Raw genomic sequence first — 26,494 nt, 5'->3', positions numbered from 1 at the left:
CTTTTAAATGCTTCTGTTTATGACTTTGTTTCATTTTCTCCATGTCTGTAATAATATGCTTATACCGCTGTTTCTTAATTCACCAACTATAGATGTTATGTTTTGATTTCTTGCTACAGTATATCAGTATCTAACTCTCACTTTTCCTTGCCTCCAAGCTCATGTAGTAAATTCACTATTTTTAGTTCATCTACGGATTACTTTTATAATTTTAAGTAATACACCTATTTCTTGTCTGATTAACTGTATCAGTATATTTTGACTCCTGAAAGTTAAGGATATTTATGTCCTTTAATTCTTATACATCTTTTCTCATCCCCCCACTTTCTAAATTCTGTCACCCGTACTTTTATATTGCTGAAGATCTAATTTACATTTTGTTCTGTTTTTCTAGTTACAGTTGCCATGCTTTGTAGATTGACTGTAAAAGTAGAGAACCAGTAAGCAGTGTTTAAATCATTAAGACTCAAAATGCTTCTCAGGGCCAAGTTTACATCATCTTCTAGAGTTCTTCATTTAGGGGTTCCCTAGAGTTGTTTACATTTTTCCCCTTATGTACAGTGTTTTGTTTTTCTTTGATTCTTCTTTTTTTCCCCCTTCTTGCATTGCCTACCTGTATTATAGTCTGAAGGTCTATCATTTTATACTATTAAATCTTTGGGTTTCCCTTTTTTCTTAGGTACCTTCCTCCTAGAGCCTCTGTCCTCTTCTGATCATCCCACTGGTTGCTCTCTAGGTCTGGTTCAAGGCTGTCATCCCAGGATTTACTCCTCCCCCGAGTTTGCTCTGCATTTCCTGGATCCCACTTTGTCTTCTCAGTATAGTCTTCTGTTTTGTCACCACGTCATGAAGAAACTTATATGGGAGGTACATTTTTTGAGCCCTTAGAAATCGGAAGTATTTGATTGATACTTCGACTAGGTACAGAATTCTGATCCTCAAAAAACTTTGAAGGCGTGACTTCGTTATCTTGAGGCTTCTAATGTTTATGCTGAGAAGTTGGTAGCCCATCTGATTCTTATTCCATTATTAATACTAGGGCTTTTCCTCTGGGGATATTTAGGATTTTCTCTGTGGTGGTTTGTTTTTTTGTCTTTGTTTTTTTTTTTTTAATGGAAGTATAGTTGATATACAGTGTTTCAGGTATACAGCAAAGTGATTGATTTATACACACACACACACACACACACACACACACACACACACACACACACACACACATATATACTCTTCAGATTCTTTTCCATTATAGGTTATTAGTCTTATGTGTTCTTGATGTTTGAAATCTGCTGTGATAAGTCTAGGTACTAGTTAGTTACTTACGGGCTGGATACCCTTGGCACCCTTTTAATTTGAAAACCCATGCTTTCTTTCAGTCTGGGAAATTCTCTTATATTATTTCTATTAAAAATTGTTCTTTTCATTGTTCTCTTCTTCTGGAAATTCTGTTAGTTGGATGATAAATTTCCTGCCTTGATTTTTCTCCCTTTTCTCTCCTCAATTTTAACTTGATCTTGTTCTACTCTAGAATATTTTCTTGACTTTCTCTTCAGTCCCCCTATTTTTTCTTTTTTAAGACAGGCATATTTTTAAATTTCCACAAGCTCTCTCTTGTTCTGTTTTTCATAGTATCTTGTGAATACAGGATCATTTCAAATTTGTCTGAAGAACATAATAAGAGGTTTTTTTGGATTTTTTTTTAGAGAATTCTCTTTTGTCCCCTAATGGATAGTTTTCTATCAGTGTTTGTTTGGTGTTTTTGCACTTTCATTTGCAGGCTCTTTTTAAGAAGTCTGGACACGTGGTTACTAGTATAAGAAAAGGCAGTACGAAGACGTACCTAGTGTTGTGGGATGGGCTGTAAGCTTTACTGTGGGCAGGTTTTGTTTTAAATAAAGCAGATAAGGAGCTGCTTTATTGGTCTTGAAATTGCAGAGGAATTTCCCTGGGGGGCCCTTAAACACTCCCACTAGCTGCCTAGATTCTCCCCATATCATTTGCTGAGTTTATTTAGAAAAGAATATTTTTTTAAAAATTAAAAAATTTTATCTTTTAAATGTTTGTGCCTATACACAATGTTTTCTTCCAGATGTCCACATAGCTTGCTCATCTCTGTGAGGCCTTCCCTAGCACCCCGAGCCACACACTTCCTACCACAATTTTCCTTTTTCTTTTTTTTTGGCCGCGGTATGTGGCATGTGAGATTTTAGTTCCCAGACCGGGGATAGAACGTGTGCCCCCTGCTGTGGAAGCACGGAGTCCTAACCACTGGAGTGCCAGGGAAGTCCCCCAGCCCCCTTTTCTAAAACTTAATTTTTCTCCATAGCACTTATTGCCATCTAATACATATTTTATATTTTCATAGTTTGGATACTTTTATCTAGACTTGGAGCTTTAAATATCATCAACATAAAATGTGTTTTATTTGTTTCTTTTTGAGGCTCATCTCCTTCCCCTCAACCACCACAATATAAGTTCTTTGACTGGGGGGGGGGGTGGTGTGTGTGTGTGTGTGTGTGTGTGTTTCATTGCTGTTATCGAGCACCCAGAACAGTGCCTGGCATGTGGTAGGAGCTTAGTAAATATTTGTTGCCTTAATGAATGTGTCACTCCTGCTTGCATCTTACTTGCGGTTCTCCCAGTGTCTCGTTTATGGCTTTTTTGCTTGGTCAGTATTTGTGCATGTATTTTCTATTTTCCAGAGGTGGTTGAAATCTCATCTGCTATGATCCCTTCCTAACCCCCATCTCTAAATCAGGGATCTCCAGATTTCTGACCATACAGTTTTTTGTATTCTAAAATTATTTTTCAGTGTGTACGCTAAATGTATGTATTTAGTTTACATATACACACTCAAATGCTCTTATTGATATGTATGTTAGAACAAAGTGGATTATCCTCTTAGAGACCCAATTTGGAATCCATTGCTTTATGTTAAGAATTTGTGCCATTTTTAAGTTCTTTACTTCATTTTTACGGACTCTCCAGAAGGAGAGGCTGTAAATGCATATACTTAATATATCATGTTGGACTGGAATCACTGTGAAAGACTCTTAGTAAAGAGGAGTTTTTATATTCAGAGAAAACAAGGAAAATTCCCCCTTCGTTCAGCCCACTGCCTTCCTCAGAGGTAAGCACTGCATTTACAGACTGGTGTATGTCTGTAGTCTTGGCATTTTTTTTATATGTATGTACATGTCCATCCTTTCTGTATAGAGTAGAATTATCTGTATATTTATATGTACATATGTATGTCTGTATAAAGGAATTACACCACATGATTTTCTTTGTAACATGTTTTGTTCCATTTAATGTATCATAGAAGTATAATAACCTAGTGATTATGAATACGGGCTCAGGGAGAGAGACCGCTTGCGGCAAACCCGGCTCTGCCACTCACTGGCTGACCTTCACCTTTCTGTGCTCTGGTTTCCCAAGAATATGTGAACTTCCTCTGTTGATGGATATTGATGTTGCAATCTATGGAAGGATCTTTGCTTATTTTGCATTCTAAAGTTGGGCTGGGCCCAACTTTGAAGGGCCCAGGCTTTGAAGCCGTAAATGGCCTCTTTTTAGACACTTTGTTTCTTTGTGACCCATCCCCTGTTAGAGCACTTTTCTACTTTGCTCACTGAAGTTGTGTTTGCTGCCCAGCTGATTTGCAGGCAGTGCTTGGCTGGGGATTTGCCACTCTTCCTAATATTGACTATACATGTCCTCTGTTAGCTAGTGCTCTTAAAAAAATTCCATGCAACTCTAAAGCCTTGTAAAATTTGAAAATTATTTTCTGTGTAAAGATTTTGAAGAGTTTAGGTTAATTTACAGATGTAATGGAGAAACGAATAAAGATTCTTGTATAAATTTCAGCACTTTTTCTCTGTTCTCTAACTGTGAATGACATCTATTTAACTGGGAAGTCAAAGGCTACAGTTCTTTATACAAATTCTTTTAGAGAGGCTGTGGGCAGTTGTGTTTACTGTCTTGCATCCTTATATTTTGCACAGCTTATTTGTTGGCTTGGTGAGTAAACCAAAGTAAAAACAACCTTTCTCAAACTAAAGCTGTGGAGAGACATCTGTGATCTTGGATTGGAAGACTTTAATATTGTTAAGATGGTGATACTCCCCAAATAGATCTTGAATTCAACTCAATCTTTGTTAAGATCTTTGCTGGCTTTTTTGTAGAAGTTGGCAAGCTGATTTTAAAATTCACATAGAAATGAAAAGGACTTGGAATAGCCATAACTATTGAAAAATAATAAAATTGGCAGACTTATATTTCCCAAGTTCAAAACTTACTACAGAGCTACAGTAATCAAGACTGGCACTGGCATAAGGGTATACATACAGACCAATGGAATCAAATTGAGAATCCAGAAATGAACCAGTATTCTTATGATCTATTTGAATTTCAGTAAGGATGCAAAGACAATTCATTGGGGAAAGAGCAGTCTTTTCAAAAAATGTTGCTGGACACCTGGATATCCACCTGCAAAAGAATGAAGTTGGACCCTTACCTTACACCATATATAAAAATTAACTCAAAATGTAAGAACTAAAATTGTAAAACTCTTAGGAAAAAATAGGTATAACTCTAAATGAGCTTGGATTAGGCAGTGGTTTCTTATGGCACCAGAATCACAAGAAACCAAAGAAAAAAATAGTTAACTTGCACTTCATCAAAGTTAAAAACTTTTGTATTTCTAAAGATACTATCAAGAAAAAGAGAAGACAACCCACAGAATGGGAGAAAATAACATATCTAATAATGATCTAGTATCAAACCAAGGCCAAGTCCTCATTTTCCCTATCTTTAAATTTCCACCATATCTTATATCAGTACAGTTGAATTCCTTTATTACCACACATATATATATATACATTTTTTTTAAGATTTTTTTGATGTGGACCATTTTTAAAGTCTCTATTGAATTTGTTACAATACCGCTTCTGTTTTATATTTTGGTTTTTTGGCCATGAGGCGTGTGGGATCTTAGCTCCCTGACCAGGGATTGAACCCACACCCCCTGCTTTGGAAGGTGAAATCTTAACCACTGGACAGCCAGGGAAGTCCCATCACCACATATATATATATATATATATATATATATATATATATATATATATTTTTTTTTTTTTTTTTTTTTTTTTTTTGAGGTACGCGGGCCTCTCACTGTTGTGGGCCTCTCCCGTTGCAGAGCACAGGTTCCGGACGCACAGGCTCAGCAGCCATGGCTCACGGGCCCAGCCGCTCCGAGGCATGTGGGATCCTCCCGGACCGGGGCACGGACCCGTGTCCCCTGCATCGTCAGGCGGACTCTCAACCACTGTGCCACCAGGGAAGCCCACCACATATATTTTTAAAGAGATTTGTCTGTGATCATGGGTCCAATTACCCTCCCTATCCTCTCCCTAGAAAGGAAGTGTCAAGTACTGTCCTATTACTATTTTCAAGGGGAAATGAAACTCGATACTAGATAAAACAATTTAAAAATAATCTGAAGCTTGAAAATTATGGGTAATTGATGAAGGGGCAAAAGTACATTAAGTTCACATCATATTCAGGTATGAAGTATGTCATGCTGTTTTACTGCTTAGTTTATGCTTCAGATCTTCAGTGCTCCTCATATGAGGTAAATAATAGAAAATTCTTTGTGTGTCACATGTCTGCTTCCAGCCAATCAGAACCCAGAATTATTTTGTGTGTAATAATAGGGTTTATTGTTTAGAGAGGAGCTATAAGTAAGACTCACAGGATACAGGGGCCTGCATATTAGGGCTTCTTAGTTGTGGCAAAGAGAACATTGGTCTGGTTTGTTTAGCATTTTCAGATTTACTTTGGAGCTCTGACTCCAGAAATGTACAGCTCTATCTTTTAATTTATAGGTTTTAAAATGTTACTTTTAATACTTCTTAAAGTAACAGCCTTAGTGATTGCTTTTATTTTTGATGAAAGTTTAATGGGCTGTGAAAGAAAAATTACCAAATACTAAGAAGGAAAGAGAATTTTATGAAAATGTCTTCAAGGTTTCCATCACCATCTTTACCAGTTTTCTTTTCACCTGGGCCAATTGACTTAGGTTCTGTAACAAGTTCCTCTTGTTCACTGAGTGAGCTAGACAATATTTCCCAACTTTTAAGGAAAATATCAGCTGATATCAGTGAAATTAAAGGGATGAAAGCAGCAATTTTGACAGTGGAAGCAAATCTTCTTGATTTAAATGTTAGAGTGTCACAGAATGAAGCAAAAATTTCATCTTTGGAGGTTAAAATGAATGAATATTCAACGTTAACATCTGAATGCAGCAGACAGTTTGAATATCTTCAAGAGGTAGTAGATTTTGAATCACAGTCAGGAACTACTGATGTAAAAATAATTGGCTTCCTTAGAAACATTGAGAAAGGTAAATTCCTAGTATGTGATATCATCGTGTAGTAGTTTTCATATGGAGGCAGCAAGGCACAGAGAACTTGAATTTTTCATGGACCTTTAATGACAAAATCAGACTCTTCTACATGATTTAACTTAGAAGCCTAGACTTTAGAATTCCGTCCATTTTAGTGGATCTCTCTAAAATGATGGTTTGAAAAGGTAGATGAGTATAGAGAGATGAAGCAAAACTTAAAATGTCAGAGAATGGTCCTCTTTCATGTGTCTGTCTTGTGAAATTACTTGGAAATGTATAATTCTTCCATTGTTCACTGTTTATGCTAAAGAGACCTGTTGTTAGTATTTGAATTCCTGTAACCTAATTACACATCAGTTTCCCAAGCTGTCCTACAGGAATACAATTTGACCAAATGATATCTGTATTTCAGGTCAGCTCCTCAGGATTTACTGTGTTTTTAACCATGATAATTTTGAAAGGAATTAACTTTCTTTTTGCACACCACTAAAATGTAATATAATATAATATATTTTAAAAGAAAATAGCTGATAAAACTTTGGTAGGTTTTAAAATTTTTACTGAAGTTGAATTTTAATGAAACATGATAGTTAGCAAACAGTTGCCAACTTACCTGTCGGCACTGAGTGAGCAGACTGTCCTTGTGAAACTGACAGTAATAGATTTACTAAGAATTAGAATGCGTGCGTCTTACTGATATTTCAGTATTTGGAACCCTATCAATTACATTCCCTCGTACACCGTACTGTAACACTTCTGTTCTAAATCAGCAAGTGAGTACCTAGTATCTGCTGAGCACTGGGCTGGGGAGGTTTGGAGAAGTTATGATATTCTCCCATCACTCAAGCTGAAGATAGAAAAATCAATTCTGTGTCTCTGTTTTATTTCATTTTGCAGTGTAACTATGAGGAAATTATGAACGTGTTTAAGAAATAATACATACTCTAGCTGAGCATCTTTTCTTACAGGAGATCCAAGTGATTGTTTACATGCTTTGCTGGTTTAGGACCTGGGCTGTAGAGCTCTGAGTGTCTACTTACTTGTTCATTATTCTTTTTGTATCCATCCAAGCCTGTAGTTTGTCTTTTGGGAACTCTGATCAGATAACTCTGGGGTGTTGTTTTGCACTTCTGTGGGTGGGGGATTGACTTATAATGGTGAGAGCCTAGGTGATTGAGAGAAACACTTCTCATGTTGATCTTGCAGTTGGCTGTTGCCTGTCTCCCAGGACGCAAGCTGAGAGTCCTTGCAGCACCTCTCCCTTGCTTTTGCACCCCCTTTTTCTTTAGCACCAGGCTTTATCTCCAATCCAAGGAAACCAGCTTCCAGACAGGGAGAACCATTGCCATTTTTGATTTAACCTGAGTACAGATTTTTGTCTTACAGACCTTTGGTCTATAAATATTATTAAATTGTATTGTTGAAGCTTTAAACTATTTTAAAGACTTTCAATTAAGAACCCAGAAAGATTATTTTGGTCTTAATTTCTGGGAAGCACACGTGCTGGTATTGTTTGTTTTTTAAGCTTAGTGAAGTTTTAAAATTTGTATTCTAGGAACTCAACAGAGGCAATTGTTATCCCGACTGCAAATTGACCCAGTAATGGCAGAAACACTGCAGATCAGTCAAGGTTGGTAATAATCTTAAATTTTCTTTGTAATCTAGCATTTTTCAGTTGTTATTTCCATTCCTTACACCTCATTTAATGTATCTTGTATGTCTTAGATCCTGCCCTAAGATTCCATATTAAGATCTGTGAAAATATTTTAGGGCCAGGAGATAAGATCTGCATTTTCTTCATGCTATGTGGTGTTTGTATTTTTCACCTCATGCAGAAACTTTCTTCCTTTGATGCCATTTCACCCAGATCCCTGCAAACTGTTGGCTGCTCATGCCCCTGCTTTAGGGACCACTTGAGTCCCTACCCTACTCTCCGTCCAAATTTTGCCATTGCCCTGAGCTGCTTTAGTGTCCTCTGGCATGTTCAACATTATCTCCTCACTTGTGCTTCACTTTAGAATCTCATGGCCAGGGCTATACCTAGAGCTTACCATTCTTAGAGCCACCGTAACTTGTTTACCTGTCTCCCTGACCCCCAGCACACAGACAGAAATACCATGGGCTACCTCAGGACTGGGGTGAGTGCCTTATTTATCTTTGTGTTCTCAGTGCCTGGCCCCTGCCAGATGCGTGTAAGTGCCTAATAACTGTCTGCTGAATAAATGAAAGGAGCCATTGGATCCCTGGAATCGTTAATTCAGATCCTGTTTTCTCCTGCATCTGTTTCCTCTAAACCTGCCCAGTGTTGGAAGCTGTGGTCCCTTGACCCCTTCCTGTTGGCTCCTAACTGAATTTTCTTCACCCATGTTCAGGATTCCACAGTCAGCAACTATATTCCCTGACCCTTCCTGGCCTCTGTCTTAGAAAGGTGTGCTTACTGTCTCTAAGGGTTACCTTTTACCCAGATGCCAGATCCTACTCAGTTGACAAACATCCTGGTGTCGCCGGTGTCGCCACACTTCTGTAGCTTTGGGCTCTACCCTCTTCTGGCTTCTCCCTTCTGTCTATAAAGGTGTTGAGGTTTTCTTCATCCTTGATGTTGCCCTCTCATCTCCCCACATTCCATCCTGCTTTCTACATAAGAGTATTTTCAAAATGTTTGGCAGCTAAGGTCTGTGTATGTTGTATTTGCGTCATCAACTCTTAAACTTTTTTTGTTTCCTTTATTTTTATCCATGATGCATGTACAATTTGAAGCATCAAGCAGTTCTACAAGGCTTATGAGTTAGTATATCCTTTGCTTACCTCCTATCACGTTTTTTATTTCTGAGAGCCCTTTTGTTTCTGCATATTCCTTTAATTTATTTTTTAACCTATTGATTTTATTTCATGTATGCAATACTTTCTCTTATTTCTCTGAAGATATTAAAGGCAGTTTTGGACATTTTCCTCCCCTCCCTCCTTGGTCTTGTTTTCTCCAGGTTGTTTGTTTTGATCACTGTATTTCATGACAGGTTCTCAGATGTCTGAGGATCCTTGGTTGACTTACATTTAAGAGTGGGGCACTTAAAAAGCTGGTTGGTGTTTTGGGTTCATTAATTGGGGGATGAGGTAGGGGGTTTTGACTTTTGAATGTAGATCCTGCAGTGGAGAGTGATTTGTCTTGCCTGTTTACTTTGGGGACACCATGATGTCTGTGTCTTTGGGTCTTTTCTATCAGGTTGGTAAGCTTCTCCAAAGAAAGATCTTTCAAGAAATGGAATGGCTGTCAGGGTTCTGGGAGCTAAGTGGGGACAGGGGGCTGAGGGACGCACCTCAACATTAACTACTATGTAATGTTTACTTAACCCACACGTTTTCAGAATCGTACTTCTTTCAACATGGCTGGCATTCATTGGTCCAGAAACCCTCTCTGTTTTTTTTTGTTTTTTGGTTTTTTTGCGGTACGCGGGCCTCTTACTGTTGTGGCCTCTCCCGTTGCGGAGCACAGGCTCCGGATGCGCAGGCCCAGCGGCCATGGCTCACAGGCCCAGCCGCTCCGCAGCATGTGGAATCTTCCCGGACCGGGGCACGAACCCGTGTTCCCTGCATTGGCAGGCGAAGTCTCAACCACTGTGCCACCAGGGAAGCCCACCCTCTCTGTTTTTACCTTTTCAGGAGTCTAAAGCTCCACTTTTCTCTAAGAGAGAAGTGGTCAAAGGTTACCAGGAAATCTAACTGATTTTTAAAACTAATAGTATATACATTTAGTTAATTTTGTTGTGGCACCTTTCTATCAGAGACCATGATGCTTCATCATAAGCTTATCTAGCAATGATCGATGGGAAAGCACATCTCCAATTATTCCAAGTATCTTTAATATAAAGGTTAGGGGAATAGGTGTGGTAAGGATCAGAAAAGAAGAAAACAGATAAATAAAAGAGAAATGGACACTTGAACCCACTTCTGTTGTACCCTGTTTTCTCCCAACCCCTTCCCAGGGTCCCCTGTGCTGCCACTTTCTTAGCCTTTGAAGAATCTTGGGATCCACATTAGATTGCTTTATTATTGGCTTACGATTCTGCTTTTCGAGATCTACTAAGTTAGTTTTCTACTTTCAAAATATGGTTATCTCTTCTTTTACAATTATTTTCTCTGTGAGTTTTTAAAAAAATTAACCCTTTAATTGACATTTTATTAGCGTTTCAGGAGGAAACAATGCGTGGGTTCAGCCTGTGGTCTTTACCCAGAAGATGTCACTAACTCTCCCATCTGTCTGCCCTACTTGACCCAGGCTGCTCTCGTGAGTCTTGCAGAGGTGACCAGTGGCTCGTGTGGAGTGTATAGCTCTGTTTTCTGTGCACAGTTCTCTAAACTCTGTGGTGTGTGGCACTTGAGTTCCAATGTTTTCTTCCATCTTTGATCCTTTGGCTTCCAGGACTTCACTCTCTCTCTGTTTTTCTACTAATTCCTTTTCATTCTCCTTCAACTCCCCTTCTCGGCTACTGCCCCTTAAAATGTTAACTTTATCCTTTGTCGTGCCCTCAGCATTATTTCCATCTCTACTGTATTCTCCCAAGATGCAGACTAGTAGAACTGCTGTGCCTCAGAAAGAACAGGGCGGTGAGAAGGGGCAGCAGCCCGTGGACTGAACTGCGGCCCTCCTGTTGCTATAGCTCTGAGAGCTCAGTAAACCATCTGAGAGCTTGGAATTGCAAAGTGGTCGTCTGTAACATGGAGGAAAACCTGCTTCCCAGGCTCCCTGTGAGGATTCAGTGAGAAGACGGCAGCGCCGACTCTGTACAGTTTATTAAATGTCCTCATTTCACCTTCAGCTTCGACTCCGCTTCTCTTACTTCTCTCCCCCTCCTGATAGTCTCGAATCTGAATTTTCAACTTCTTTCTAAACACCTGAGTGTCCCACAAAATCCTCAAACTAAAGAAATCTAAAATTGAAATTTATCTTTGCTCTCTTTTAAAACTGTTCTTTCTCCTGTCCTGCTTCAAGGACAAGCCTTTCCTCCTACACTTGTCTTACTGTTTCTCCTGCCCTTGCAGGGGAAAGCAGGTTTGCCTCCTTCCTGGGACAGTAGTTGAAAATGCATCTGCTGTGAAGTCTAGTGCCAATTCGAGTGTGGAATGTGTCTCCTCTTCCTCTGACGTGTGTGAGGAGAGGACAAGGGGTGAGAATCTGGTATTTCGGAGTCTCTCCGTCTCTCTTGGGAAGAAGCCTCATAGCTGAGATCTGGGACTCCAGTCCATTCCTGCCACTGTGTTTTTCCAAAAACCAACTTGCTCATGTCACTTCCCTACTTAGAAAACTCTCTGGATTACTTACTTCTTCTAGACCAGATTCCAAACTCATTGGCACATACAAGATCCGTTACGCCTCAGCCTTCTTGCCACTTACCTACTCAGCCCTCCACATACCCCTCCAGTCACACCACGTTTCTCACCGTGTCCCTAGGAGAGCCCCAGCCTTTCTCCAGTGACTCTACCTGAAATGCTCTATTCTCCAGTTCTCTCTCCCTCTTAGTTTATTCCTGATCATTCCTTTAATACCTGCTTCAAATGTTCATCCTCTGTAAGCTTTTTTTTTTTTCTCTGTAAACTTTTCCTTGATTTCCCAGCCGGAGTAGGTTACTTTGTATTCTCCCAAAACTTTGTTCATACCTCTTTTGGATCACCTTTTGGGACATGCTGTTCTGAAATTATGTATACATCTCTTTTTCTATTTTTTCTTTGTGTACCTAGCACAGTGCTCTCACATGTTCAGTTTGTTCAGTGAATGAACGTGAATAAATATCCTGTGAATTTTGGTTTCTGTTATTTGCCCGGTAATTTTAAGAGAATTGTGACTTACTAACTTCATTCCGTTGATTGCCTATTGATAGGTCAACCAACTGCATCCTGGGCTCCAGGGCTGGGTGTATTGTATAAAGTAGTTTAGCTTAAAAATCATATCGTAGATGATGTGATCTGTGGCTGCTTACATTAAAGGTCAGTTTTCCTTGCTATATTTTTAACAATGTCAGTTCATCTTAGAATTCCCTTTCAAAGTAGTCCATCTACAACCAGGCAGAAATTATGCCAGTTGTATTCTTTTCATCAGGGTATGTTCTGCTCTGTAAGTGTGCAAAATGAACAAAACAGATTTTAGAAACAAAACAGCCTTGGTATCATTCTAGGGTGCATTAAGAGTCTCTATTCTTTATGTTTTTAGAAAATATTGTTGTACTTAAAGTAAGTTTTATTGTTAATAATATCCCATTAGATGCCTCATGGAAGAACCTTTCTATACTGTAGGCAGGAAGTGTTCATTAGAATGCCTTGATAATATGCTGTATGAGGAAAGGAAAACTTGACTTCTTTGAAAAGATGTTTGGCATAGAATTGCAGCCTTATTCCTGAGTAGAACCATTGTAATTTTCCTTTGAAAATAATTACAAATATATAAAAGATTGACATTCTTCTCACGTGTGTGATGTTGGGAATGCAAGGTATATTCAAAAGTAAACATTTGTGGCCAATTTTTTTGGCTCAGATTACTATGACATGGAATCCATGGTCCATGCAGACACAAGATCATTTATTCTGAAGAAGCCAAAGCTGTCTGAGGAAATAGTAGTGGCACCAAACCAAGAGTCGGGGATGAAGACTGCAGATACCCTTCGGGTACTTTCAGGACACCTTATGCAGACACGGTAGATGGTTTCTTTTTCTTGTGTAGCTAATTTGTGTTGATTAGAAGTGGAGGTTAACCTTTAGTTCCCAGCTTCCCCCCTCCCCATCCTAGCCCCCAGTGTAGAGTGCTTTATTGATTCTGTAGTTAGGCCATGTATCATAAGGCACATCCAGTTTTCAAAAACTCCAGTTCGTCTTTCTTATTCAGAAATCCATTATCCTGCAAATAAGTCAGTATATGATTTAGCTCTTTTCTTAAGAGATCCTTAAGAATCTTAAGAGGGGCTTCCCTGGTGTCGCAGTGGTTGGGAATCCGCCTGCCAATGCAGGGGACGCGGGTTCATGCCCCGGACCAGGAAGATCCCACATGCCGCGGAGCCTGTGCGTCTGGAGCCTGTGCTCCTCAGCGGGAGATACTGCGACGGTGAGAGGCCCGCACAAAAAAAAAAAAAAAAAAAAAAAGAATCTGAAGAGATTCTTTTCTTTATGCACATTCAGGAAATGAAATTTTAAAAGCCAGGTGATCAAAATCAGGAAGTCTAACCAGAGAGTTAGCAGATTGGGTTGGGGTGATTATTTCCTTAGATAATGGACTGAATGTTCTGTAAAGAAACAAACAGAGAGTTAATAAAATCAGTGTAAATATAGAACTGCTGGCTCTGTGTTCTGAGCATAGATGCTGGTTTCTCCGTTTATTTCCATTTGACCCTATGAAGGTCAAACGGATGCCAGGGGTCAGGGTTGAGGGGAGATTGCCCTGAGAGCAGCCTGAAGAGTCGGTGGTGTTGATGCTGCAGTGATTGGCCGTAGTCATTGTGTGTTAGCAGGAATCCACTGATGCTGTACCTGTAAGTCCTACCAAGTCTTTTTTGTTAATGAAGAAACCGCAAACCAAGGAAGGGACTGATAATTCTGTTGAAGAGCACTCTAGGAGGCTTGGCTTTTTGTGCGTGTTTCCCTAATTCTATGGTATTTTCTATCTGTCTGGCAGAGATCTTGTACAACCAGATAAACCTGCAAGTCCCAAGTTTATAGTGACGCTGGATGGTGTCCCCAGCCCCCCAGGATACATGTCAGATCAAGAGGAGGACATGAGCTTTGAAGGAATGAGACCCGCACACCACACTGCAGCCTCACACGAGGGACTCGCGGGTCTCCTCCACCCACAGCAGTTGCACTTGCTGAGCAGGCAGCTTGAGGACCCAGATGGTAGCTTTACAAACGGTGTGTTGGGAGCTCAGACTTTCCCTTCTCAGAGTGCTGTCATTGTGAAGGATGTCTTTGACATGTTTCTCAACCTTGAATGAATATTGGTTGTAGGCCTTGCTTTTATTTATAATTCAGTAGTGGCCTTTTTCCTTCTCTCAGACAAAATGACCAGTTAAATTTGAGACTGTTTGTCCCTTATGTGTTCCATAAGTGGGCTGTTATTCCAGTGCTAAAATGGAGTTCAGCCATGGAAGCCAAAAAATACCTCTTCAATATACTTGTTAAAGGATGAACCATCGTTCTTGGTGCCTTGTTTACCTTTTTTTCCCATTTAGAAACTATACTTGTTACTTTCCACTTGAACCAGCAGTAGTCTCTCGTAATTAGCTTGACAGAAAAGTCAATTTGGATTTCGATGCTATTTCTACCTCAGTGAAATTCCCTTGAAAGGAGTTTCTCACCTAATCTGTCAAAATACTTCTTGGAAGTTTAGAAAAGACCTTATGTTTAAATTAATTGATATAGAGGCATAGTAGTTACTGGAAATCAGGTGAACTCAGTTCAGATAGCAGCATGCTTTTAGGCATTTCTTATCAGTGCTTCTCTCACTGGACACCAGTGGCAGGTGCAGTGCCACTGAGCATTTTCATTCATGTTAGAGAATGATAATCATGCTCCTCATAGCTTGTAAAAATTTTAGGGACACCTTCATTGGCAGGGGAGACAGTTACTGAATCTTAAATATGAAGAGTATCAAAGAAAAAACAGTAATGGGTTTTGATATTTTTGCAAAGTAATCCTCTTTTGGTAGAGATACGAAAATGTACCAAATACCTTTTTCAGTCGCTAAAAATAGCCTTCAGGGGGAGATCATGACTGAGCAAAGGCGATGGTGCTGTTATCTTTAACTGAGGGCTTTTTCTGCTGTGAGTCAGTGGTGTAGTGTCATGGTTTTGATTGGTGGAGGGAGTTGAAATATTTGACCTTTCTTTGAAAGGAAGAAAAGTTGTACATGTTAACCAAGGTGGTAAGAACTATAGTAATCAGGCAGTCCAGATTTCTTGATCCTGTATATATTTGTCTAAAATAAGAGAAGATTCTGGTGTTTTTAGTACTTTGGTTTTCAGTTTGGTAGTTTAATTTTTGGTGTGTTAGGGTCTAATTTTGTTTAAATGTAGATGTCCACGTTAGGCTTTATTGGTATACGTGTCATAGCAGTGACAATCTAAATAACATGTTAGTAGAAATTCTTGCCTGGGTTACACAAGTGCTGTGGCCGTTATGGAGACAACTGTGATGAGTGGTGAGCCTTCTTTACCATTGCTTTGATCTGGGACTCTCAATTTTTCATGGCTGCTCAAAGATGAAGCTTTGTAATGGTAGTTAGGACATAAGTGAGGCTGGAAAAACTCCACAAAGAGGCTCTGGTCTCTCTTGCTCTCCACCTCCAAGTAGGGAGTTTGAAACTTGGTAATTGCTTTTGGTGGCTTTCTGTTGAGTGTTTCAAGGAGGCCACCAACAGCAGCATATGTTTTAAGCCGCTCCCACTGGCCTTCTATGGCAGCACAGATTTTATAGCTTGCAATAAAAAGTGAATTTGCCTCTTAAAACTTCAATAGGAAGAGTTTTAATAGCTTATGAAGTAAATGTTAGGGAAAACCAGCATTGTGACCTTTGTGTATATATGATGTAATTTTTTCATCAGAAAGATAAAGTTTCCTTGTAAAGTGTTTAACTTCTTTAATATTGCTCATGAGATCTAGCAACTTTACTCCATTTTCCAGCCAACCTGCTCTTGGGTATTCTCTTAACTTCTTTCACATGGTCTGCATTCTCATGTATATGGGTTTAAAGTATGTTCTTTAGGAGGGGATGGTAAAACATTTTCTCTGCAGGAGTTACACACAAGAAAATTTAAAAGTGGAGAAAACTCCTCCTTCCAGACTATCATATTGGATACTTTTATATCCTGGAGCTAAATAATAAATTTTACTGTTTTTAAAGTAGCATGGAAAATTTGTCAGGCACAGTCTTGATAGCTGTCTGATTATGCTCCTAGCTGGGCTTCAGGACGGGATTTGTGTGCCTTGTTCTCCTTCATGAAGACCGAGGTTGGGTCACTGCAACAATAAGTACTCCTGATACTGGCTGTTGCGTTGTTTGGTTTTGATTGGTTGCCTGTTTTACATCTTCTTTCCATTAAATCATGAAACTCTTAAGGAAGACATTATTTTCTCTTGGTATAGATGAGGAAACAGAAGTTCAGAGATGTTGGATAACACATGCCCAAAGTGTCTAGTTCAGCCAGTAAGTGACAGAGCCAAATTGCAGCTGCAGGAGGACTAGGTGATGTGCTTGAAGTGCTGTTTGCTCTGATGAACATGAATACGAACCATAATATGTAACACCCTTGATTCTTTTTTTTTTTTGGCTAGGGTGTCTTGGGCCAGAAGCTGGCAGCTTATGGCCTTCAGGTGTAATTTTATTTGGTTTATTCTGTGTTTTAAGTTTCAATTAGTTGCTAGCATTTAAAATTTAGATCTCATAGGGGAATTTCTTGGCAGTCCAGTGGTTAGGAGTCTGCACTTCCACTGCAGGGGGCATGGGTTTGATTCCTGGTTGGGGAGCTAAGATACTGAATGCCGCACAGCCTGGCCAAAACATAAAATAAAATTTAGATATCATATAAAAAGGTCTTTGGCTTCCTGAATTGGGAGGCAGTCTGGCAACACTAGTTCCATTTTCCCACGTCATAGTAGTTGACATTGTATCTGGGACATGGCCTCCTGAGTGGAGCGGCAGTGAGCGCCATGGGTGGTCACACACAGCTCTTTGGGCTGCTCTTCCGAACCTTTGTTTCCTCCAAGAGGCTTTCTGCCATTTGATCACCTTACACCCAGCCAGCCTCACTCTGTTAGGTGATCTGCCAGGTCCCTGTAGGTTATGACATTTGTGACTCATTTTAAGCAAAAATCTTTTCTTCCCTTTATACATTGATGTGAAGTTATCACCTGGACTTAGAAAACTGCACATACCTCAGCGAGTGGGAACACTTGTATTGAGACACTTATCATCTTAACCTGAATATGAGAATTAGTTCACATTTTTTATCACCTGGTGTGCTCAGTTCTCATTTCATTTTATTGGCTCCCTATTTGACATTCTTTCCTGCTTTATACTTAATTCAGCTGAAATAATTTTGAGAGAATTTTTCGGTGAGAACTTGGCTCTAGTTGCAGCATCACTGTCCACTTTACTCTTCACAGTGAAAACCGTAGTCTACTTCCTAGTAATCTTTTATAGGATTCTAGTATCCGTGTTAATCAAATTAATTGGACTCATTTATTTTGTGTAACTTATACACGTAGAAGAACATAAGATTGTAAGACTGGGTTTTGAGGGAAATTTATTAAAGGTGCCATGTCCCTGAATTGATCAGAATTAATGAGATACTTTTGTTTCCCTTTGTAGCTGAGATGAGTGAACTGAGTGTGGCACAGAAACCAGAAAAGCTTTTGGAGCGCTGCAAGTACTGGCCTGCCTGTAAAAATGGGGATGAGTGTGCTTACCATCATCCTGTGTCGCCTTGCAAGTGAGTAGCAGCGCACTAATTCTGTTTTCAGGTTAATTCTAGATACAGCTGACTTTTGTTTGTTCTTTTCTGTGGACAAGTTTGAGTTCTACAACTAAATGCAGCAGTGATACTTACTCCGGCGCTCGCAGGACAGCATTCACTTGTGTCTGTGTGTATTTGGTGGCGGAGGTAGGAGGAGGCTTCTTTGGGCCTCATACCTTGAGATACTGAAATTCCTGGGTTTCCTTGAGGATTCTGTACACTTAAGGAGATGGGTATATGGTAACCGCCCCAGTTTGCATTGTGTTCACACACAGATTTTAAGACTTTGGGGAAAAAATTAGTTAATAGGTAATGAGAAAATATTCTGGACTTCAGTATAATTTTTGCTTGCTAGCTGGCTGGTTCTGTGGAGTGAGCTTTGAGAGATGAATTTTTTTTTTTTTGGTCCTGTAGGTGGAATCTCATCATGTTTTAACTTTAAGGAAATTTTGATGTGAGAATTTTATGGATGTGCATATAGAGGGAGACCATAGGATGTCTCATTTTTTTTTTTCCTCATAGTGTGGTGCCTTGCATATATGTTGTGCTCACATAAATTGAGTTTACTCCATACAGTGTTACATAGACCTTAATTAGAGAGTAAGTGGTGTTTCTTATTATCACAAAAAACCCTTCTACCTTTCATGGTGGCTTGGCTTGAGTTGAATTACCAATTACCCCAAGCTTTGGAATAGACAGTTGTGTCCTGTTTTGATATCTGGCATCATTTAGAAATGGAGTTTCCTTTTTTTTCTGTTACTTCTGTGTTTCTCAAAACAAGTAGTGATGAAATTAGGAGTATAATGGACTCTCTCTACAAAAAACTAGTAATGCATTGAGGAGATTAAATGTGAGTAATATGTCTTTTTGTTTTATAGAGCCTTCCCCAATTGTAAATTCGCTGAAAAATGTTTGTTTGTTCATCCAAATTGTAAATATGATGCAAAATGTACTAAACCAGAGTGTCCCTTCACTCATATGAGTAGAAGAATTCCAGTACTGCCTCCAAAACCAGGTTGGTGACTTTGTGCCCTACTACATTTGGGTGAAAAATGACATTTTGTGACTATAAACTGAATTAAAAAGAAAAACAAGGAATAGTTTCGGAAATCATTGTGCCATAATCAGTTATTCTAACTAATCTTTAAAGAACAAGTGTACCCATCCTATAGTATTCTAAAGTTTTTTTTTTTTGTGGTACGCGGGCCTCTCACTGCTGTGGCCTCTCCCGTTGCGGAGCACAGGCTCCGGACGCGCAGGCTCAGCGGCCATGGCTCATGGGCCCAGCCGCTCTGCGGCATGTGGGATCTTCCCGGACTGGGGCACGAACCTGTGTCCCCTGCATCGGCAGGCAGACTCCCAACCACTGTGCCACCAGGGAAACCCTAAAGTATTTTATTTTAACTAATGAATATATAAATCTTGTGTTTTAACTTAAAAGTGGGTCCCATAAAAATATCAGCAGACTGCATTAAAAATTATTTTGCCAAATAAATTTCACCTTTGTCCTTATTTTTGTCAGCAGTTACAACACCAGCACCACCTTCTAGTAGTCAGCTCTGCCGTTACTTCCCTGCTTGTAAGAAAATGGAATGTCCCTTCTATCATCCAAAAGTAAGAACTTTAATTTTCCCAAAAATGAATTTAGTGGTAACTTCTCAATTCTGAGCTTGTAAGGTCACTAGCAAACTATACTGTCTTCCTTCCCCCAGCCCCCAACGTTTAACATTTTTGTTAGAGTTCATGTTATGGTTTTTAAGATCTTTAAGTTATTCCTTAGTTGTCCCTGAGCCCGCGTCTGGCCCATTAGGCCAAGCTGTCTGAACCGATTTAATGTCAGTAGCCTAATCTCTTAGGAGAATGAAGCTCACTTTCGCCGGTCAGTTTCCATTCTTCTTTGCCCCTGTGTGTGTTCCCCCTCCCGCAGCCCCCATGCCAGAACTGAGATGATGAAATCCAGTAGTATTTAATGATACCATCCATACTTCTACCATGGTTTTAATTGTCTGGGTACTAAAGATTGGTTGATGTGTCTCCAGCTGTTTAGTTGCTCAGCGTGAATCATCTTCTCTTTGGAATAGCAGTCTGGAAACCGTACGAAAGGCCTTTACTTCCCCAACTGCAGTTGGGCATAGATGGGGGTAAAATATAAGGGATGTTGGGCAGTATGTGCAAGGTGGTTAGTACATTGATTAGAGGCAGTTTGTATTACATACTAAAGTCCCTTTTGAAACTTAACTTGCTGTTATTCTTTCATTAGGATTTTGTGTCTTGGTGGGGGTCCATTTTTCAGGGCTTCAGTGGTGTATTAAAGCGGAAGTTGCAGATCATCTCTGCTGCCCCATTAACCTTATGGTGGGCTGGTTACTGTCATCTCAGATTGCTGTGTTTTTTTGTATTAGCTTTGCAGATGTTGAAACTATTCTCTCTCCTTAGCACTGTAGATTTAACACTCAGTGTACAAGACCTGACTGTACATTTTATCATCCCACCATTACTGTACCACCACGACATGCCTTGAAATGGATTCGACCTCAAACCAGGTAAAGGTTAACATCAGTTTTTCTAATGTCATTTCAAATGCTTTTCTAGTATCTAGTTTCTTAAATTTATAAGCATACAAATTTGGGGGAAACTTAATCACTTTGGTTTTTCTCTGCTGTTCAATTAAGGGTCCTTTGGAAAAATAATCTACTACATAAACCAAATTTTGTTTCATTCAGCAGTTGCTTGTTTACCTAGATCATCTCCACAGTTAAAGATTTTTCTTTAACTTCTGAACATACTATGTGAACATAAACTTAAGGCCTTCAAGAGTTATACTGCTTACAAATCTCACATCAGTTTTCTTAGACATTAGTAATTGTAAAACATTGAAAGTAAATTTCAAAATATTTTTACTGTGGCCTGTAAATTTAAATGCATATGTTAGTATTAGAACCAAATATTCATTGTCTGAAAAAAACACAACTTCTCTTAACTGATGTTAATTAAAGCAGTTAATTGAAAAAATTTTTGGTTTTTTTTATTCAGTGAATGACACCCAGTCCTACTTGGCAGAAGACTATGGAGTTTGAAAGTTTCCATTACTGATGAAAGACAGTCTACAGAATTTGTCAAATCTTTGAAACTTGGAATATATTGCTTTCATAATAATGAAGTTTATTGCCTATCTGAAGTGTCTAATTTTTCAAGTTTGTACGTTTGTTAAGTGATTTTAACATTGGGTGTTTTTTTTGTTGTTTTGTTTTGACTATGGAAAGATAGTTTCAGGAGAAGATGAATTCTATTAAAACATTTGAGGCATGTTTGTGTGTGAAACTGCTGTGTTCAAGTATCAGCATTTACAGTGTTGGTGATATCATTGTTAGTACTGATAATCCAGTTCAGGCTACAGCGTTGCTATGTGTGTAGAGAGATGTATGAGGGCATTGTCCTTCTTCCAAAAGTTGGATTGCTGTTTTCTTTGACTCTGAAAACAGGAGTGGCCCAAAGTGTTGAGGTGGCTTAAGACAGTTATTCAGCCTGACTTTTAAAGTGAATTTAGTATGAAAAACATGATAACACAAGCTTCTTGGGTTGAGTGCTGCTTTGGTAAATGGTTCCCAAATATCTCAGTCCCTTGTTTTCTGAGAAAGGATGAGCGAGCTGGGGCGTGTAGGGTGAAACAGTTGGAATGGCAAGGGCAAAAAATAGGAACAGTTCCTTAAAATGCCTTCATTTACTGTTAACATATGTTTTTTAAATAAATATTTTGGGATCTACATTATCACAAAATTATACAAAATATTTTTTACAATTATATACATAAGGTATCAGAACAAACTTTAAACTCACAAGGTTATAGCTATACATATATATTCTCACATTCTGAAAAATAACATTCTAAGAAGTAACTAACTCCACAGAAAATATAGTTATTACTGAAGATAATTTTTTAAATGTAAAAGTTAGATTTTTTTAAATGACAGACTGTATAATTACAGAGATCAGATGGGTAAACTGCAAAATAGGACTAAACTTTTGGAATACTGAATGAAAATAGGCTTTTGTATATGTGGTTTTAAAACTGTTAAGGCAAGAAGTGTCCAATACTTTAGCATTAAATAACGGATCACTGATTTTAAAGACGATGTAGTTTTTTAAAAAAGTAAAGCTAAAAGTTGGTTAGAAAAGAGTTAATGCAAAAGGGATAGTAAAGACTCAAAATATTCTCAGGACCAAATTAAACTATTAAAAAAAAAGTTCATTGACTTGCTTAATCATATACCCAAGGGATAATAAAACTACGTATGTAAAAGTCCACGTTTCAGAGCCTAAAACCAGCAGCCTTGTGGCCATCTCTTTTCCATTGAGAGAAGAAAGAATTATCCAGTTATTAAAGTTGCACTTAAAGTCTTTTAAGTTGCACTTTGCTGTGCTTATAAGACTTGAAACATTAGAAAAAGACAGTGCACACAAGAGCATGCATAAAGCTATCATGTAGTTAGTTAGGCTTGGGTGAAATGAATGACAATTCCACTTCATTCTAAAAAGTTTTCTTCATTGAATTGAAGGTATTTTTTCATTCCAGTGTTAACTTACTTGAGATGCTTTACATCTGTGCAGAATAAATTTGATTTAAATTGTATTTCCAGAAATTTAAACAGACTTTTTAGTATCATTACTTATAAATGGAGTATAGTTGCATTCTCATAATTTCACTGTAAAGAACGTAACTGGGAAACAAGAGCTTAAAGTGGTTTTAGTTCAGCCATTTTACAGGGAAATAAAAACATGCTGAAATCAGATTGTTTTTTTGCTATTTAATAGACACAGCCTGGAGACACATTTAAGAGTTTTTTCCTTCAGTTGCTATGGCTTATGGGCAAGCTAAGGTTGACTCTAAAATATCTGTTGGGTAACTTGGTCCAAAATGAACCATCATCGAAAAAGATCACCAAAAATAAGGGAACAGACGTGGCTAGCATTCCACAGTGGAACCAGGGTGCAGAGGGTGCTCTGGCATGCATCTGCCAGAAACAGGACTAAAGGTGCTAGGAGAAGGCTCAGGTTACAAATTCGGGAGTTTAGTCAAATACTGCACACAGAAGTAATTCTCTGGGTTAAAAAAACATAGGTCATAATCTACATGGCCTACTGTGGTTATTCACCTTCCCGTAGTAGATGGCTGCTATAAGCAAGGTGGCTGTGGGATGACTAATTAAAATCAACGTGACCTTTAATCGGGAAACTGACAACAGTGATTCAGGCTGGCTTATCAGGTTGGCCACTGGGAAGAACAAAAATGCAGTGGAAGCAATTTTATCCTATATAGTTTATTTGCTTAAGGTTATAGTTGAGTTTCTACCCGCACTGTAAAGGAACTGGAATTTCTCTTTAGCCAAAAGCAGGTGAACTTGACTCAGAAGGAAAATTTGAAACTGCAACAGCCTCAAAAATAGAGGGAGAGGAGAGTGTGGTTCATGGGAATTTTTTGCTCTAATTTATTGGCTGCTCCTTTATAATACATGTGAATAGAAACTTAGTATTAGTGTTTTCTCAAATTGGGCTTAGTTTAGGAGAATCCATTGATAAGAAAAATGAAAGAAAATGACCTTAATGTTTCAAGCTTCTTAACAAACACCCCAATCAGTCCTTCAGACACAGCTATTCAGAGCTTTAAAACTGGCCAGGTTCAATCACTGCTTAGGCTTTCCATGATAAAATTCAGCCATATCTGTTTTTAATATTTACAAGGTGTTGCACATAGAAAACAGATTTCCAGAAACCTGAAGAAGGGGTCTATTACGCTACGAAGATATTTAACACATTAAAGTAAAAATTATAGGACCAAAAGAGCATCTTAAACTTCTTCATACTTAGAAAAATATATTTTTAAATAGCAGTCTGCATAACTTCCAGTCTTCAGGAAACTACAGATAAGCTAAACAGCAAGTTCCTGAATGGCAAGTACCGATCTTTGGCAGCATTTAAAGTGAATAGGAGTAAAGATCTAAGAGTTCAGCCCCAATCTACCAAAAAGGAATTTTTATAGACAAGTTTTACAAGTGGACCTATCTTCATTCCTTTTGAAGTCAGCCGATGGGGTGACATACATCTAACTAAACAAGTTTTTCCAATAGAAAAAAAAGGCTATAAAAATTTTATTTCAAGAGTTAACTAAACTGTATAACTTCGTAAATGTGAACTTAACGCTTTAGTTTACATGTTAAACAATGTTTCTATTAGACTACATCTTTAAATACTCAGTATTCTCTGCCAGTTAAATACTATTGCTATATAAAACCTTAAACTGTACACCACTGGAAATGACTGTTCATCATACTGCTTTTTCATTAATGAGGCCATGATCATATTTTACTCTTTCAATTATAGGGATGAATTCTGAACACAAGATTGACAGCTCAAAAATGAAAATGTAGCGATCATACACTACTAACTTTGGATTTGTTCCTGAATTTAAAATTTCCAGGAGAAAAATGTCCCTTATAAACAGGACTTTATTAATGCTTAAGAAGCATCATGTTCTCCAGTAAAGCCTGTGTGTGTTTTCTTAGGGAAAATAATGTTTGCCTTTTAAAACCTGTGATCCTTTAGGGTGATGGTGTATTTCCTTATGTGAACACAAGGATAAAATATTTTATTAAACAGTTGAAACTTGAAAATAAAATATAAATTCTAAAAAGAAAAAGCTTTGCTAAAAAGAGGAAGAAAATTATCCAAGTTGGATTTTTAAGGTTTTGGTTCATTTCTTTGAGGAGCACTGTCTCCCAAACCTCCCCAGGAAGTCTGCCAAATCTGCATCCTCCCTAAAATGGGGGGTGGCTTTTACCAGCAAATATTTATTCAGTCCCTCCTTGAAATGTAATTATCTGGCAGTGTATGGATTATGGACAGTTATTTAGTGCATATAACAAATATTTTGAACTTATCAATCTTTCTACTATTTTAACAAATTTGGATAAATCCCTGTTACAGTCTTAAGTTAGCACCACATGACCATGCAGCGTTTGGTTCTGGTTTTTTCCTCTTGTGTAGTTCTGGTTTCTCAAGGCTGTTACTTTGTGGAGTCTTCTCAGCATCCATATCTTTCAATGAGGCATATGTACACATTTCCAGACAAACAAACTGCAATCAGAGAAAGAACTGCAGTGAGTTCATTATATTTATAGATTTTCAGAACAGTTTACAATGTTTTAAATTAAGCTTTCAAATCATACATGTGTAAAAACTTTACTCTTTCAACTCCTTTTATTCTGTATTTACATAGTATGTGACCCCAAGGAGCCATATGGTTAGGCGACCTTTTTATGATGACTAGCTGAGTCCATAAACTGAACCTGTCAAAGAAATAGTAATAATCTCTTAACTAGTAAAAGACAGTCCCTGTTCTTCTTGGGCTGAGAAAGTTACGAACCTGCAGTCATCACCTCCAGCACTAATAACATGTCGATCACCACTGGTAAATCGAATATTTGTCACATGGGGTGAATGACCCAAGAACCTTTTGTGCTTCGCCTAAAAAACAAGAACAAAGCTCAGGGTGTGTGATGAACACAGAAGTCAAAGGTTCTTAATCAGGAGCTATTATCTCCATCATGAGTGCTGTGGAGAAAGCAGTTTGGAGCACAGCTAATGATGAAATGCTTTCTCAGAATCAGTAATGGATCTGCATTGAAAAGCATTTGAAATTTGGTAACTGATTAAAGGTTTGATAAAAGACTAATCACAGGATAGTCTGCGAAGATGGCGTGGCTTGGGGGCAAGGGGAGATAATTTCTAATAGCTTTTATTTCAGAGTAATGGATTTAGGAAGTTTGGAGAAAATTTTAGAATCACAAATTTAAAAGTATTTTCAAATCATGAGACAATAACATTTTAGCTATTATGTGGGAAAAAGTACTAATGATCAGAAGTCTAAATCAGGAGTAAAGTTGCATAAAATACTAAACCCAACGTAAACTTACAAATTTTTCAGGACATGGGAAGTCAAATAACTTAACCATGCCAAAGTCATCTCCTGTTACAAGGCTGATTCCTGAATGAGAGACGCAGGCACAGGTGACATCGGCTTTCTCAGCATGTCTGGACCAGATTCCCATAACTTCATCTCCTAGAATGCTAGAGAGAAGGAATAAAAAAATCCACCATAGCACACACAGGTTTACCATACTGAAAAAGTTTCTTGGTAATTAACCTCTGAGTACCTAGTTACGTTATTTAAACACAGGAATAAGTTATGACAAGGTGTTACCTTGTCACAAGCCTGAACCTGCCGGGATGGCACTCCCTCACCCCCGATACACACACCTTTTCTCAATGAAGTTCTATAATTTTAAGGGTTTATAGATTAATCCTTTATAAAGTCAGTTAATACTTTATGATAACTGATAGAACTATCTTATTAAAAGTGTTGATGGCATTTTTCATTTTCATTGATGGTTATGCATGGTTATCTGTTCTACAGCCAGCAAATTTGAACCCATTTTATAAGGTTTCATTTCTAACAGCTGCTATCAATAGCATTCCTTTAGACAGGGAAATAATACAGTTGCCTAACAGTACCCAATACATGTTTTCATTGTCTGTTATTAAAC

General features: G+C 38.4%; 2 protein-coding genes across 9 annotated transcripts in view; one reads left to right on the top strand and one right to left on the bottom strand.

Annotated features, from left to right (window-relative positions):
- The window catches only part of ZC3H14 (zinc finger CCCH-type containing 14), a 39,972-nt gene extending 17,304 nt beyond the window's left edge, over nt 1–22,668 (top strand). For 2 of the 7 annotated variants that reach the window (XM_082853671.1, XM_082853667.1), the window contains 8 exons: nt 7,962–8,036; nt 12,930–13,089; nt 14,061–14,293; nt 17,750–17,870; nt 18,773–18,909; nt 19,417–19,508; nt 20,331–20,437; nt 20,928–22,668. In XM_082853671.1, the coding sequence (XP_082709797.1) occupies nt 7,962–8,036; nt 12,930–13,089; nt 14,061–14,293; nt 17,750–17,870; nt 18,773–18,909; nt 19,417–19,508; nt 20,331–20,437; nt 20,928–20,934 (932 nt within the window). In that variant the 3' untranslated portion in view covers nt 20,935–22,668. The remainder of the gene's footprint in view (nt 1–7,961; nt 8,037–12,929; nt 13,090–14,060; nt 14,294–17,749; nt 17,871–18,772; nt 18,910–19,416; nt 19,509–20,330; nt 20,438–20,927) is intronic. The other 5 variants (XM_082853668.1, XM_082853670.1, XM_082853669.1 and 2 more) reach the window with 5 other exon arrangements.
- A 2,262-nt stretch (nt 22,669–24,930) lies between these two features.
- EML5 (EMAP like 5) overlaps nt 24,931–26,494 on the bottom strand; it is a gene marked incomplete at its 5' end in the record, with an annotated part of 161,250 nt that continues 159,686 nt past the window's right edge. For both annotated transcript variants that reach the window (XM_082853619.1, XM_082853620.1), the window contains 3 exons: nt 24,931–25,025; nt 25,315–25,415; nt 25,865–26,018. In XM_082853619.1, coding sequence (XP_082709745.1) covers nt 24,989–25,025; nt 25,315–25,415; nt 25,865–26,018 — 292 coding nt within the window. In that variant the 3' untranslated portion in view covers nt 24,931–24,988. The remainder of the gene's footprint in view (nt 25,026–25,314; nt 25,416–25,864; nt 26,019–26,494) is intronic.

Source organism: Leucopleurus acutus (assembly GCF_964270905.1).
Source record: "Leucopleurus acutus genome assembly, chromosome: 1".
NCBI lineage: Eukaryota > Metazoa > Chordata > Mammalia > Artiodactyla > Delphinidae > Leucopleurus > Leucopleurus acutus.
Note: the sequence above shows the minus strand (reverse complement) of the source record. Positions and strands in the feature narration are given on the sequence as shown.